Below are 17507 nucleotides of genomic sequence, written 5' to 3'. Positions count from 1 at the left end.
GAAGACACGTATCTTATCTGCCAACCTCTTCCCTCTTTGAAGAACTGAACGATAAACTTTTTTGTCGAATTCATTATCAGTGTCATGAGTTTATCCTTAAAGCTACCATTCGATTAAAATTGAAACTCTTTCGAGAAACAGTTCCGACATATATCTGCAATCCTATCATGTTGACTGGACCGTATTTACAAATAGGCCTATTAATAATAATAATAATCGGCATTTAAGAACGCTCTTTTTAGTACACTAAATCACAGCGCTTACAGTTTATTATTACCCCTGATCATTGGGCCAATTTAACATTCCAAATACCATCTCAGCTCCCTGGGGAGTATACAGCTCGATGCTGCCTGTTAGGCGCAAGCAAGCTAAATCAATCACATAACCATCTCTGCCCTCACAGGTACCCATTTACTCCTGGGTGGAGAGAAGCAATGAGTGACAAAGTGCCTTGCTCAAGGGCACACGCACCATGACCCCGCCAGGACTCGAACCCACAACCTGCAGCTTTACCCACAGACCACGAATCAGTGCCCTTAACCACGAGGCCACAGCACTCCGCTATTGTATATTTTGTTTTGTTCTATGAATTTTACAATATTTATTGTGCAAACAGAAACTTTAAAAATTACATAATTGCATTAATTTAAAATTACTTTAATTTCGTGACAAAACTATGAAAGATTTTAAAATTATTTTCTTGATTTAGTATAAGTCTTGACTTAATATTCAATACTTTTCTAAATTCAAATAACACGGGACTAACACTGATACTGTACAGGGTGAGTCAAAAAAAAGAAGCGAAACCCCAAACCCCAAAATGATATTTCATACTTTAAACAAATATTTAGCACCATAGAAAAAAAACCTTACTGAAATTGCTCAATCCGTTAGAAGAATATCACCATTTAAACGCAATAACCCTAAAACCTCTTTCGTCCAAAAATGTGGTTACAAGAATCGCCATCACAATTGTCTTCAAACATCACCAGCGATAAAACCTCAGTTTAAAGTTGAAAATATTCAACAAAGTCCTTTTGAAGGCCCGTCCTTTAAAAGAGGTTGATTTTACAAATCATATTATTTGCCTAAGCACGATTGTTAATAAAGATATTATGTACTACAGTTGTTGACATTTTGTGAAAACAAGTATTCTGTGTCATTTTCTTTGTTGTTCCAAACCGTCAGACTGCACAATAAATTGCTTTTTTTTCTGGACGAAACAGGTTTTAGGGTCATTGGGTTTAAATGGTGATTTTATTTGAACGGATTGAGAAATTTCAGTATTTTTTCATCTAAAAGTAGCTTTTGAAATTGGCTTTCCATTCATTATTATTTTTGGTGCTACATATTTTATATGAAATATATTTGTGGAGGTTTGGGTTCCGCATTTTTGACTCACCCTGTGGAAAAAGAAACTTATCTACATTTCACAGTTTAAAATTTACAACAATGACAAATCGGTAGAACTGCGTAAGAATAAACGGCAACATGCTAGGAAAACAAGCAATTTATATATTTTATTAATGTTACCAAAAAGAGCAATCGCGAGAAATTTAGTGGCGCGCAAAACTAGTAATTAACTCGCGAATGAGCACGCGCAACTAATATACTACTTTTACACGTACTATATACGCCTACTACTGCATAACTGCTTAATTATTTATCACTACTGTACCTCCATGGGCTCGTCGAAATCTTGTCTGATGATATCTACAGCGCCTGTGAATTGCAACTCAATCAGTATCTGTACCAGTGACTCTATCGCTTCGTTATCTGTTACATTACTGAATGTACGTCTGCGACCGTTAAAAAAGATTTCCAGTACGTTTCTTGCGCGAATTCTGTTCTCTCCGATGAGATCCTGTCTAGATCTGCCCTCCAAATTGCGAATCTTTTCCAGGAGTGTAAGATGTCTATCATTGATGCTGAGATAAGAACATAAGGAGTTTACCCTTTCCTCTGACAATCCACCGTAATCGTGTGCGCTAACCTCTCCGTGATCATTTGTTCCAATATCTGCCTGAGTAATTCAAAAATAAAATTACACTTTGGTGACTTATTCAATGGTTGGTTTGATGTTTTGCTAATTCATCTTTTTGCTGCATGTTGTTAGGTTTGCTTTAATATCAATATTAAATGGCTGAAAAAGCTTCAAAAGATTTTTCTTAAAGACGCCCCTTTGCCATGGGCGTCGGAAGGGGGAAGGGAGGGGGTGGGCGCTTGCAAAAAAAAACAACAACAAAAAAAGTAGAAAAGAGAAAGAAAAGAGACTAGAATTGTGTTTGTGGACAAACACTTAGTTGTTTCAAAACAGTTTAGTGACATCTACCATGTAGGAGTTTCATCCAAGTCGGATGTACATGTGCACATATATGGCTCCGAAAATATTGCGCTGTGTAGAAGTGAATTTAGTGTTATAAATAATTATTATTAACAAAGTCTAGAAATCAATATGATGACGTCATCATGACGACGTCATCATGATGACGTCATCATGACATCAGTTTTATTTCCATTTATAACACACACGTAACTGGGAATTTACAAATTTTCAACGCAATTGGCTATCTAGAACTCTAGATATAGGAATGTAAATTATGCACCTTTAAGAAAACGTCACATGACTAATGATGATGTCATCACGACGTATGTTTAGGAAAAAACATTGGCTTTTGGTCTTGGTCTGTGCCTTGTTCGAGTCAATCTAATTGCATTTCATGTCAAGTTTTGCAATTTGAAAAAAATATTAAAATTTTTAAACTTACAAACAAATTAGTTGATGATGTCATCATGACCTCACTTCATGAATACTATTATCAATACCCTGCCCACCAAGTTTCATAACGTTCAACATTCCCTTACAAATATGTGTTTCAAAAACCCACATTTCATTCTTGATGACGTCGTGATGACATCCATGGGCGTCGCTACGGGGGGGGGGGGGGGAGGGGGTTAGTGAGTTTTGTCGGCAAACTGGTGTTGTCGGCAAAATGGAAAATAAAAAATTAAGAAGGAAGGGGAAAGGAAGAGGGAAGAAGGAAAAATGGATAGTGTAAATAATAAACACCGCTGCTCAAAACTCCGCGAAGCGAAAATCCGGTTCTGCAACCCATGGCAAAAGATCGTACATTGGCATGAGCTGCTGCGCGAGGTTGCTTATTATTATTATACGGGGGTTGACAGCTACACAGCTGTGCAAAACACAAGCACGTGCTCGTTCGCAGGCAGTTACGAATTAAGCTAATTCTTAGTGACGACTCAAAATCATGGTTCAAGCTAAAGAGTACCAATTTCGAAAGAGAGTCAAGCTACAGTTTTGATGAGATGTTTGTGATGTGATACATCACAAATTATGAATATGCATTCAGTTCATGACGTTTGCCAGGCGCGCGGGGCGGCTGGCCATACAAACACGAGGTCATGAACTGCATGAATAATGCATATTCATAACCTTACTCAAGCGCGCCCCTATAATGCATACATTACAATGCGGCCACCATTTTGAAATCGCATGGAGGAACATTTTCGGGACGATATTCGTGGGAGATGATGATTGAAAGTCGTTTTTTTGGTCAGATGGATGAAGATTTTTAATAAAAAAACGTTTTTTTTCGAAAAGGTATGAGTTCCTTTACGACTAGGAACCTTAACTTTGGAAATTTCTGTCCTGGATGAAAAGATAATCTCGATCAAAATCGGTAGCAAAATCGCTACATCAGAGTTCAGCGTTTAGGGGAGTATTGGGCGTCTGGCCGTACTACAGAGCTTGCGATAATACTGTACGGCCAGATGCAGTCGGGCTAGACGCGGTCAAGCATGCAGTTTTGCGACAAGCAAATGTCAAATTTGGGGCCAACTGACAATTTACTTTTGAAGTTGGACTTAATACCCCACTGAAAGTTGAAATTAATCCATTAAAGCTAACCAACATAATTAACAATTCATAACATATTTGTGGAGGAAATTAGAAATCGAGTTATCCAGCTTTCTGCATGAGTTAAAACAAAACTGTGTGGTTCGGGTACCAACCACCAAATTCCTGGCTGAATCGCGGACTGTATCACGTAAGGGCTGAATTTGTGCTGAAATTAACACTAATTTTGCGTGACGATCCGCCGGCAAATTTCATGATGGCACCCGCATTCAAAATGGTCTAGCGACGCCCGTGTCACATGTTATTCGAAATATTATGCATATATCTATGACGTACCAAACCTAATACAAAAAGAGTTCTGTTCCCGAGATATGGAGATGAGATGAAAAACAAAATGAAAAATCCATGAAAAATTCAATTGATGACGTCGTCATGACATCACCTCAATTTTCATCTAGAACACATTAATGACGTCACATGACACATGAGTATGTGTAAGTATGTGCAAGGTTTGAACTTGATCGGGTGTGACTAAAAGCCCCAGAGTGGAGTTGAGAATGAAAACATGTGTTATCCTATGGAAAACGCAGTGGAAAAAAAAATAAAAAAAAGAAACTAGAAAAAAATAACAAAACAATAGCTATTTCGCACTGTACACCGAAACAGCTAAAAATAACAAAAATAAAATACGAAACAGCTAAAAAAAAATAACAAAAAATAACAAAAACAAAAGCTATTTCGGCGTGTACACTGAAACAGCTAAAAAAAGACGAGGTGGGAAGTCATATTGCCATTCATTTAATGGACATTTAACAACATGGACATTTATTAAGTTGCATGATTTCTGTATGGTAAATATTGTTTGAATGGAATCAGTACAGAACATTTTCACCTCAAATAAAAGACCTGGGATTTGTTTTGCCCAGAAGAGAGAGGTACCTTGCCTTTGCTCCTGGTGCCGTTTCTATTTAACATCTGACAAAATTACAACCATCTCGAGGAAAATTCCTTCTCACAGATAAGGTAGCCCAATTTTGAGCAGTTTCCAAGGCATCTTAATGCACATTAAGCGACCGGGGTCTCAAATATATACCTCACGCGTAGCGGCCAGCCATCTTAGAATGGTATCTATTAGTAGGCGTGACTGCTCAAAATGATCGTTTATGAATATCCAGGCAAAACAAAGGCGTCTACTCTAAGATGACAGTTACGCGTAAGGTCTACATTCTAAATGGTATTTGCACGGTTTGTATGTTTGCTTTTGCTTCTAGTCTACTTCTTGCATGGTAAGTATCAGAAGGCTGAGAGATTAAAAGATATTGTAAGGAGTTGCATTTCCATGAAATGCCAACTTTCTAGTGAAACCTACTTTTATGTGGGAATCGGATCGTATCATCTTACCATGCAGTTGTCACACACAACAGCTACCCCGTCACTCTGAGAAAAAGACACAGTAAACAACATGAGCTTCCTTAGTAAATAGTTGGCTCCTTGCGAATTATAAATACATATTGCAATGCATTCTGCCACTTGAAAATGGAGGAATATTTTGCATAAAAAGTGTCCTACATTACAGGTCCATAAATTCCCAGTCACAACTATACATATGAACTGCACGTGACAAAGACATTCCTTTTTTATTATTCGTCCCCTGTTCCTCGTGACTAGACTTCCAATTATTGTTAATGGACTCGTGCTATACTTGTGACTGAACTTGGGATGGACTTGTTCTGGACCTGTTATAAACTCAACAACAAAATTGTGAGCTAAGACACAAACATTCTTGTACATAATCAGAAATGTTGGACAACTGAAATAAACTGACGGGTGGGCAATGAACTTGACGTACTGCAACTTATCCACGAAAGACAATTATGGATGCTTAAGTTGCACTGAACAGCATTATTTCTATTGTTTTTACTAAATGTTTGTCATAACTCTGAAACCAGTCTTACATAGTAAAGTCGCATTGTTGCCGTGAGCCTATAAGACCTCAGCTGGTAAAATTTATAATTTTGTTCTCTCATAGAATAGAAAGGTTAAATAAAATGACAAGTGTACATCGCCAGAAACTTACTGTGTAGCATGTACAGCGACTTCTTCCTTCAGTAGACAGAATATCATCAGGCTGCAAAAACAACAACAATAACACTTGTTACTCCTCAAGCAATGACGAACACCCTTCAAAACCAACAATGAATCACATGCAAAATTCATAGTGGTTTCATGTTCACGTCTAGGAAAAATCGAAGAGTAAAAAACAAACAAATCACGAAAAATGCCTCAAGACCCTAGACACAATCTCATCACAGATGTCTGCAGAACATTAGCGATTTTTAACATTGCTATAAATGAGGAAACTCGCCCTTTGCTGACGACTGCTGGTAGAGGTTTCCTGCAGTTAAAAAAAACATACGGTATTCCCTTGAAATATTGGTTTTATGTTTTTCGCTCTTGTGCTTACTAGGAAACAAGCTTTCAACGTTTTAAATGTCGCACAAAAGAAATTATTTTGAGATCCGTTGTGTAAGAATTCTTTAATTGTTGCAATGTAGTTAAATCTCCTAGAGTCCCCAAACCTGCAAGCTAGATTTGTTTAGCGCTGGCTCGTGGTAACCACCATGTGCATGTCTCATGTAAGACTACTTGACTTCAGGATGAGGCATTAGAAACTTTTTAACTGACAAGCTTTTTGCAAAATATACTTGTATAAATCCTTTGCGATTGAGAATATCAGGGATTATATACAGGTCTAAGGCTGGGTACTGAGCGCATTTAAGTCTATTAAAAACAATAGGGGTGGGGGGGGGGGAGGTTGTACCATACTTTAGATGGGGGCGCTGTTCAAATCCGACGATCATCAACACCAAATTACAGAATTAATACAAATACCCCCGAAACCAAGCTGGCTTTGAACAAATTGTGTGTACAGCCAAGTATTATTACCGGTAGAATTGTCAGAATTTTTTTTAGGGTGTCAGAGCAGGGGTCGGGGAGGGGGGTTTCACATTATTTTCAATGTATTTCTATGGAACAAAACAATTTGAGTCAGAGCCGGGGGTTGGTTTTGATCCCCCCTCTCTGGATCCACGCCTGGATAACCAGTCTATTTCACAAGTTACAGTCATACAGGACGGGGGCCAGTCAATCTAACAAAATAAAGGAAGCAAATACATTGCAAATGGAGCGATTCACAATACGGTGCGCCCTCTCCCAAAGGTCTTTTTCCGGCTCGCGGATCGACATAGGTAACTACGCGACGCCTTCCTCCATCAATGGTTATTTCAAGGACACCTTCAGTTTTGAGGTATTCTACTGATGCCTCCAAATGTTAAAACCATCGCCGAATAATAAACGTACACCAATGCTCACATACGCTGTGGGTTGCACGATGTCGATTTTTGTTCTCCACAAGGCAGCGAGTATTTCTCTGGATTTGAATCCTCTAGAGACTGCTTAGCGGTATTGTGAATCGCTCCTATTTCTGACTTGGTATTGTCCTTTACCGGCAACTGAAATTAGACACCAACTTACAGCATTCGGATTGATTTTAAGATCAGCGATGGATTGATTCCCCGAATCTTCAGTTGGAGAACGCTGGAATGTGCGAGCAATACAGTAAAGCCCTCTGTCTTGTGAATCTTCCCGTTTCAGGTTGAATGTTACGGAGTTCTCAGGGAAGAGTTGTACGTTTCTTTCAACGATGGCCTATTGAAAAAATAATTGATTAGACAATTCGAACATGATTGGACTAGGCATATCTTACGAATCGGAGACAGAATTTTATTTCAGTTTTACGTTGCTTGGAAATATATGCATGGATATGACAAGAGAAATTCTAAACACATAAGTGACTATAACAACATTCTTTAACTGTCCCGAGACGACCTTAAAGCCCCTGTCACACTTGTCCGAATCGTCACTCCGTTCATGTTCCGAGTAAAACATTGTGGATTCGGTGTTTAATCGGTTTGAACTGAACTCAAACGGATTTCCCTCGGTTTTCCTCGGTTTTCCAACGCTATATACTCGTGTACGTTCGGTGATGCACTGAGGAACTCGGAGAAATTATTGAACCTGTTTAATAATTTCTCCGAATTGTCGCGGCAACCTCAATACGGACGGTATCCGGTATACACACGGAATATGCACGGAATACACACTGTACTCATTCGCTGCTATTCGTTGCAATGCGGAATAGGTACGGAAGAGTACGGAACAGGCCTCCGATTCCAATCGATAACCGTATGTATTCAGAGTTCATTCCGTACCCACACCATTGTAATGCCGATCAAAAAACGGACGCACCGAATATAAACGGAATGTTCGGAAAGCGGTCGGTCTTGAGATCAATGAGTTTGGCATGTCCAGTGATGATCGGAGAGGTTCTGAATATAGACGGATTGCAATCGGAATAGCAACTTATTAGATCCGGAATAAGACCGGATTATGATCGGTGGATTTTCATTTCTGGCTGTTTTTTGACATTTCTCTCCGAACGTGTCCGAATTAATAATATTTCAGATCGGTTTATGAACGGAAATATAGATTCGGACAAGTGTGACAGGGGCTTAAAAGATACATTGCGATCCCTTTTTGCCACAAAGGGATTGGAATTTTTTAAATAAGACTTCTAGAAAGTAACTCAAACCACAATGAATTATCTAAAAATAAAGCTTGAAACCAAATGGAGAACGCATATCATTGTAACCTCTATTAAATGGGATTTGCCATTCACTGATGTAATTCCATCTAATGAATGGAAATTGGTGTATCTACCAACCTCTTCCCTCGCTCCCCAAAATGTCCAACCACCGTTAAGATCTGATACTCTGACAGCCAAGTTCCCGCTATCCCAGACAAACAGTATCTTCCTGGAAACGTCCAACATCTTTGAGTTCATGCGCTGCTCTTCTTCTCGGATGACATACTTTGAAAAGAATACAGTTATAAAAGGCCAAGTTGCAGATTTCATCAAAAGATTGGGGGAACAAAAGTTAGACTAAACTTCCTACATATCCGATGAAGAGTGCTAGACTAAGTCTACAAAGTGTCCCAGAAAATAATTACACCCTAAATTTAAGTGATCGCAACTTCAAAAATAAGTATCAAAATTGAATAAAATCAAACGGGAACATAAAGTGCTTTTATTTTGCTACATTGTGGAGAAAACCCATTTCATTTGGTTCATTAGTTATGAAGAAATGAGCGATTATGTTACATTAGTCAACTTCCAAGTTTGCTCATAATGAGTGATTCAGATATCACTTGCAAGAACATTTAATTTTCTTTTAATAAAAGGAGTCATTCTTTTCCCTTACCATGCTTTGTTTTTTTGTTTCCTTGTTATAATTGTCACGGTTAATTATTTACTACTGTTATAATGAGAACATTACATTGATCTCGCAAAATATTAAACAATGCTGGTTCATAAATCAGTGAGGAATGAAGTGAGAGCCATTGGCGGTAGAACAATCGGTATTATGAACGAACTTGGAAGGAAGTGTTCTTTGACAAATGTGACATAACCGATCATTTCTTCGTAACTACTGAACCAAATGAAAAGTGGTTTTCACCACAATGTAGCAAAATAATTGCACTCCATGTTCCCGTTTGACTTTTTGTTTAAATTTTGATAGTTATTTTTGAAGGTGCGATGATTAAAGTTAGGGTGTAATTTTTTTCTAGGACACCCTGCAGGAACCTGGTTACAAATAGCCGTACATATAGCAGTTCATAGCAGGGAGCCGGGATCAGTGTATGAGCATAGATGGACTAGGAGTGGTACATAGTTGTATGTCAGAAGTTGACCACTGTATTTTAAAACAAGTGATTACTGATCGAACTTGCTGTAAATTGACGATATTTCACCTTCCGTGTTATTTGTGCATACCATGTCCACAGATGGAAGGTTTGTCACGGAATTCTCAGGAAAAACGTTTATGGTAATTGCAATTTGGACGCAATGTCAAAGAAAGCATGGGTGGCTACAGTATGTAAGTAGAAATACAACATTCTCAATACTTGAGAAACATTCTCAATACTTTTTAAATTCTTTACATACCCGTTCAACACTTGTATCGTCGTTCCAAACATGGACCCGAAACGCATACTGACGACTTTGCATGCCAAGGACGCCTCCAAAGGCAGCGACCTTCATCCGCTTACTGCTTCCAGGAGTAGGTGCGCCAACCAGATCAAAATTGGTGAAATGATCGGCCAGGACAAACACCTCTTTCTCCGTGACTAAAGCAGGATTGCCATCCTTCAATCGCCTCTCCTGCGAGTCGTCATGACGCATTCTTACATCTAGGTTGTCATATGGTTGACCTCCCAAAACAGCGTGGTGAGGAAAGGACAGCACAACACTCTCTTTAAATCTCAACCCTTCGGGGCCGCACTTGACAGTTGGTGAAAGCGAGACCACTGTCGACTCAACTGCACCCTTCTGTGGTGCCGTAGGGTCAACATAGATGTAGACTTGCTGTGGAGGGCCTGAAGCTATTGCACCACGCGGGATGGTGAGGTGCACGCCATACTCATCCAGGGACAAGCTTCCGCCCTTCTCGTTGAAGTACCCAATGGCCATGTAGGGTAACTGTACTCTGCTATCCAACTGCTCCCTTGCAGAAAGATTCTTCTTCAGCTTGTTGACTTCATCTAACACCTTTTGAAGATGGCTGGGCTCTGGTGACCTTGGCACCTCTGTGTCCTGGCTGGTCTGAAAAAACAATTCATGATATAAAATGTGTCAAAATAAGATCAGAATTTGAGAGGCCTCGGACATGATTTTACTTGCACAAAAATGTGAATGTCATTTTATTTTGTACTTTCATTGAGAATTACACAGAGCGGGTTCTTTTATGGTCTATAAAGCCGTGAAACAATTGGGGTATCAGTTATTTCACAAAGAACTGGAAAGTGCTCACCACACTTACCAGACCGAAAGTGAAAACAATTAGGCTGTCAGTCTCCTTTTAAACGAGAAGTCAGTCGAGCTGCTGCTCAAATGCAATATTTTGGTCATTTGTCAAAACAATAACCCACAGCGGGTGTTATGAAGAGAATCTGCGCGTCTTTTAGGGGACACCCTATAATGGCACACGGCCCAAATTCTTTTCTGAATGTATGAAAAACGCCTGCAATCTTTGCGTTGAACAGGCGAAATCCTCTTCAGTCTGCTTACCACATTGTGTAAGTATCGCAGACATAAACGATATGTACTGTATAAGTGAAAGTTGAGATATTTGTTACTCATTTTAGGCCTACACGTCTTGATTTGTTTTATAACTTGCTAACATGTTTCAAATTCAAGATGGTCACTGTCTAAATGACTGCAGTAAATTAAAAGAAATTAACAAAATAACATATCAACAATATATTAAACTATGAACACACACTTAGTGGTGTGAGAAAAAAAATTACTGTTAGGCCCTAGGCTAGGTACATGTATCTACATGTACATAAAGATATAGACATTTTATATAGAGGTTGTCAGCCGCTTTGATAATGACAAAGTATTAATTGCTGTCATAGTCGTCAAGACCGGAAAAGTCCGATTCATTTATAGATCATCTCCATTGATATCAACATCTTTGTTATCTGACGTTTCCTCTTCTGTGACTTCAGCCGAGATGTCTACAAGACAGGATGGCAAGACGGCCTCTTCTGACCAGACTGGTTCAATGAAGTCTCCACACATTGGGTTCATGCAGCCATATCTGTAGGAGGCAGAATTTCCTGGATGGGTACATCTGACCTCTTCCACTGTGCTGCCTTGTAATTGACACGCTTGATGTAAGGTACCATAGACTGTTTGCATGGTGGAAGCCTGGACAGGTAAACTTTAGATGAGCTCCTGATGGCCCTGCCCCGATCACCAACCATCTTCTGAACATGGGGGCCCTTACTGTGTTAACCTCCTTGACCCTGGGGAATCAATAGATAGAGGGAGCATAACATTTCATCTAGCTCACCTACCAGCTACTTGGCATATGCTGCTTTACTGGCGGGGACTGCAACTGTGCCTTCAAGGGAAAGGATAAGAAAACCCCTCTGAAGAAGCTTGAGAATTAAGCCACGGTATCAAGAGTGTTTTGCCAAATTGGGCGAAAGCTGGGAAGTAGATGCGGAGCTGGTAGGTGAGCTAGAGGATTTATCATACTTCCTCTATGGATTCCCCAGGGTCAAGGAAGTTAAAACAGTAAGGGCCCTCGTGCATAAGATGATTGTTGGTGAGGGCAGAGCCACCAGGAGCTCATCTAAAGTTGATCTGTCTAGGCTTCCACCATGCAAACAGTCTCTGGTACCTCACATCAAGCGTGTCAATTACGGGGCAGTGCAGTGGAAGAGGTCAGATGTACCCATCCAGGAAATGCCGCCTCTATGTAGAGCATGGCTGGACCCGATGTGTGGAGACTTCATTGAGCCAGAGTGGTCAGAAGGACCCGTCTTGCAATCAAATCGGAAAAAAATCGCTATATTATAAAATGTCTATACTTTTGCTTTTAGTTGAGATACCTCCAAATGTATTACTGAATGGGTATTTTTTTGTCTTTCACAATACATGTACTAAGTGTGTGTGTGTTAAAGCAGTGGACAATCACTATATAAAATGACTATGTATATTTTACTTTTAGCCTTTATATGAGATACCAGCAGAAACTATTTTCCACAGCACTTAGTGAGTGTTCATAGTTATTTAATATATATATATATTTTGATGTATTTTTTATTTATTTTGATTTAGTACGGTCACTTGTTTGGACCACAATCTTGAATTTGGAAGAAAAAATGTTTACAAAGTAAGACAAATCCACTATCCAGATGTGCAATGAAGTCTCAAACACATAATCTCAACTTCTCACATTTGACATTTTTGGCAGCCATATTGGCAGCCATTTTGAAATATGGTAGCAAAACAAAAGAATGCTTGAAATGAATTTGGAAGGGTTAAAAGCATATATCTCAGTAATAAATAAATGTATGCATATTATCATATTATTTGGCTGATACATATCATTTTTCTCACATTTGACCACTTTTGGCGGCCATATTGGCGGCTATCCTGGTCGCCATCTTGAATTTGAAGATGATAGCAAACTGAAAAAGGACACCAGAAGTGAATTTGTGAGGGTCAAAAACATATCACTAACAATTTTATTTGTGATTTTATCATATTATTAGGCTGATATATTACTTTTTCCATTTGTTATCAATATGGCGGCCATTTTAGCCGCCATATTGGCCGCCATCTTGAATTTGAAGCTGGATAGCAAAAAAATGATACCAGAAATTAGTTTGTGAGGGTCAAAAACATATACATGTAGCTAACAATTTTAATTTATTTATGATTTTTTTCATATTATTAGGCTGATATATGACTTGTTCCATTTTTTACCAATATGGCGGCCATTTTGTCCGCCATATTGGCCGCCGCCTTGAATTTGAAGCTTGATAGCAAAAAAGGATACAAGAAATTAGTTCGTGAGGGTTGCCGTACAGCCATGCGCGTCGGCAAAATTGAAAAGTGTTCTTTTCAATGTAAGATGATGTCTCAAAAACGCCAGATTCACTGGTTTGACTGGAATCCTGCTGCTGCACAATTTTAACGTGTTTTTAGATGGGGTTACGATCGAGTATAAGCTTTATGTGGCCTCTCTGGGCTCCCATACATTTTGCACTAAATTTAGTTGGGTACCATTTGCAGTCATCAGCCGTCATTTGAAGAAAAAAAAGGGAAAACAAAAGGCGCGTCGCCGCACCACTTTTGGGGCAAGCTCCATACCAGAAACCGGAGACCTTTTTTTTGGCCTAACCAATATATTTATGCTTTTATCACATTATTTGGCTGATATATCTTTTTTTAAGTTTTTTACCATTTTTTGGCTGTCATTTTGGCCGCCATCTTGGATATCTCCAGAGAATCGGATTTTTTTTACTGTTAACACGCACGCCGCGTGTCGTGTCCCGTCCACGGAGCTCTCAAGAGAGGTCAAAACACTGAACATTTTTTGTGATTGGCAATTTTCTCACGTTTCAACATCAAAGTTGCGTGCTGGAAGCAGCCATTGAAAACTTCTGAGCTGGGAGAGCATTGACCTAACATATCTGGTTGATTTGAAGCAATACTTTGTTCTTCGGTGTATAGGATATATTGAATAGCAATTCAACATTTCAAAAACGAAATTTGGGGTGGGTGGATGGGTCAAAACAATTTTGCCAAAAATGCGAAATTTGAAACACATTGAAAATTTGAATGACCCCTATTTTGAAATAGTATCATCACGTGATAAAGAGTTTAGTCTAATACAAATATTTAGAGTAAATTACATATTAAAAGCAGTAATGAGTATTATATTGTGACTTGGTTAATATTTATATTGTGATTTGGTTAATATTTATATTACGATTTTGTTAATATTTAGGCTGGGCAGATGCACGCAGGGGCATCAATCGCTTCTCAAAATGGGGGGGGGGGGGACATACCTTGATCAGAACTGAGCAAGCACGAAGCGCAAAGCCCTTACGACGTGGGCTCCGGGCCCGCTTAAGGGCCCCGAAAAAATTGGATTCTAGATGTTCTGTGGTGTGATCTGAAGCAATTTTTACCACATTCCTCCATGCTTTAGCTAATAATTTCTTAGCAAAAGATAATTATTTGAACATCGCTTTCGAGGTTGGAGTCATTGAATCATCTATCGGTATTCTGAGCTATATGCGTGGGGTTCGGGGCCCGCTTAAGGGCCCCGAAAAAATTGGATTCTCGATGCTCCGTGGTGTGAGGCAATTTCTTACCACTTTGACCAATAATTAATTATTATTAATAGTTAAACACAATTTTCGAGTTTTTCTCAGCTCAAGGCATAAGAAAAATGTTTGAACATTGTTTTTGAGGTTGGAGTCATTGAATCAGCTACCAGAATTCTGAGCTATAGGCGTGGGGTTCGGGGCCCGCTTAAGGGCCCTGAAAACTTTTGGATTCTTAATGCTCTGTGGTGTTATTTGAGGCAATTTCTGACCACTTTAACCATGACATGTCCCCCTCCCACCCCAGGATTGACGCCCATGCATACACGTACTAGTGCATGGTAGTGGCCGTAGGCAAGTGTTGGTTTTTTTTGGTAATGAGAGACCGTAGATGATACACGAAACACTTGCATGTTAACAGAAAAAGTGTGCCAGGGAATAAATAGGGCAAGTGAAGCACGGGAAGATGAACTTATTGTGTCAGAGCAGGCCGAAGTGTCCACGTTGAAAGTCGCTCCCTAGTACTGCAATCAGATTTGTATAGAAAGCTACAATAACAAAGTACCAAGTGGTACAACCCACGACTGTTTCGTGAACGAACTAATTCATTCACAAACAGCCGTCGTAATGCTGTTATTTTCCTCGTCCAAGATGTTTAAAATGATGTGCAGCTACGCCAAGTTTCGTGAAATGGATTGTAAGTTTATTGCGCAGCTGTGCAACAAATTTGTTGTGTAAGTCTTATGCATGGCGCAAGCTACACAATTTTCTTGAAATCAGCTGCTGGCTTTTAAAAGGGGAAATTACCTCATGCTTCAAACTGTCCCCGGTTTTGTTACCAGCTTCTTGGTAGCTAGGAGCCCCCAGCCTTGGTTCTTGGTCTGGTCTCTGACTATGCTGTGGTCTGGGTGCAGGCGCTCCTATTCAGATCAAAACAAACAACATGTATTGCTTCATTAAACATTGTTTATGAAACAGATCGAATTGTCTTCCAAGTTTTTATTGTACCCCTTCCCATGTTTCTAACTAATCTGTTTCTAACTGCACACACATGAGGCTCGAGGGCACACTATTACATCCAATCTATAGCTGACCTTTGTTGACCAGGGACTGTTATAGTTGGTACATATACGTGTTTTTTTTTGGGTGTGCCACCTTGAAAAATACAATGTTCAAATTGAATTGATAATTTTGTTGGCATTACATTAGTTATGAGCTTTTCAATAAGATAACGCACGAAAAAAATATAGGCCCACGATTAGTAATCAATTAATTTATTTCAACTTTTGATTTAAGGAGATTTTAATTAAGAGCAAGAAGCTCCTTATTCGTTCTGAAGCCATTAGGACCTAATGTGCGCATGCACCCTTGGGACAGTGCAGTTACTGATTATAATTGTAACAACTATGGAGCTGTATACTGTACAGACCCCAACAAACATTAGGTAACTGGCCCAATAGTGGTCCTATTACTGCCGGTACAAGCCCGATACTGGTCGGTACTGGGCCAATTACCTAATGTTTGTAGGGACTATACATACTGTGCGTATGCACAGTATTGTGCGTATGCACAGTATTGTACCGTAAATTAAAACAAGACTTGAAAAACCGCGACCTTGTGATCCAGTGAGAGGAAAAGACGCAAAAGAGATTCTGACAGAACGTAGGAGTGTGGTGCATCCAGACCGGCCTGGCTGCACGCACATGTACATGTATAGGCCTACTATGATAGCGTATCAGTGTCTCATACCGGCCCGGCGATCATTGCGTAGCTAGATCGGCGATCACGCGAATACAAAACGCGTGATTCCAAAATTAACCTACAACCCATATTAGTTGAAACGTCATTAGATACGAATATTTATTGGATTTCGCTCAAGACCTGAACTGGAGCGCCCATTTAACACCACTTTTAAAACTTTATATAAAGGTCTGCCAGGACATAATATTCCTCTAAATTTCGTTCGGAAAAGAAAATCGAAATATTGAAAAAGCATGTTTATACCAGCTTAAGTTCAACTTTGATAACAAACTGTGTAATTATATAGAAGGTGAACAGATTTGACCTGACATTATTGTCATGTTGACGTAGACAATTGTCATTTTTGACATACAAAATTAATGTATCATTACGCGTACAATGCGCAGAGACATGTATTTGCAATTTATGCAAGTAGCCTCTTTCTATAACTCTTCACATTACCCATGCAATGAGCAAATAGACATGTACATGTATTTACCGTGCAGAAATTCAGCAATATCTGCTCTTCCGATCTTTGTCAATGCTGTGCACAACATGGTCATCTTTTGTTCATCACTGGAGGACTGGGCCTGTTTCCATGTTACAAGCATATCGAGACCCTGCATTATATAATTATTTGGGTATTTGTTCTCGATGGTCTCAACCTGTACCGTGGAAAAGCCCAGCTCCTTAACCGCCAGTGTTGTCCATTTTGCAGAAAGCCTCTCAGCGACCTCGTGCAGAGTTTTGTCATCTAAACGTGCTACTGACAAAAAAATGAAAAGAGTTTTGCTGCCAAAAATTAGACGCAAAAACATTTGATTCGTAGCAAAATCATGCAGTGTGTTGGACTTTCCAATGGTTTGGATTAGTGCATTGCCACTATCAGGATCTTTGTCATAGAATTTCTGAATGTATGCATTAACATCCTCGTCAGTAAACCCAGAACCTCTACATGTGTGCAAGGATTTCGGACAAGTAATTCTGACATCAGTGTCTCAAGATGAGAGGGGCGGGTTGAGACCCAGAGGAAACATTCCTGGTATACTGTTCTATTGAGTGCTTTTAGGATAAATCCGAAGATTTTTGGTCTTCATTTCATCAAAACCATCCAAGAGAATCAAGACCTCATTTGGGTTGG

General features: G+C 39.4%; 1 protein-coding gene across 1 annotated transcript; it reads right to left on the bottom strand.

Annotated features, from left to right (window-relative positions):
- Positions 1–1347: 1347 nt before the first annotated feature.
- Positions 1348–16977, bottom strand: LOC119720291 (netrin receptor UNC5C-like). The gene is made up of 8 exons (XM_038189933.1): positions 16866–16977; positions 15434–15546; positions 9942–10598; positions 8661–8807; positions 7412–7585; positions 5955–6005; positions 5279–5314; positions 1348–2023 (listed from the first exon to the last, which is right to left on the bottom strand). The coding sequence occupies exons 1-8, from the start codon at positions 16975–16977 to the stop codon at positions 1670–1672; spliced, it is 1644 nt and encodes a 547-aa protein (XP_038045861.1). The 3' UTR covers positions 1348–1669.
- Positions 16978–17507: the final 530 nt, after the last annotated feature.

This window comes from Patiria miniata, unplaced genomic scaffold, assembly GCF_015706575.1.
Source record: "Patiria miniata isolate m_02_andy unplaced genomic scaffold, ASM1570657v1 HiC_scaffold_9, whole genome shotgun sequence".
In the NCBI taxonomy this organism is placed as follows: domain Eukaryota; kingdom Metazoa; phylum Echinodermata; class Asteroidea; order Valvatida; family Asterinidae; genus Patiria; species Patiria miniata.
This window is presented reverse-complemented; position numbering and strand designations above follow the sequence as displayed.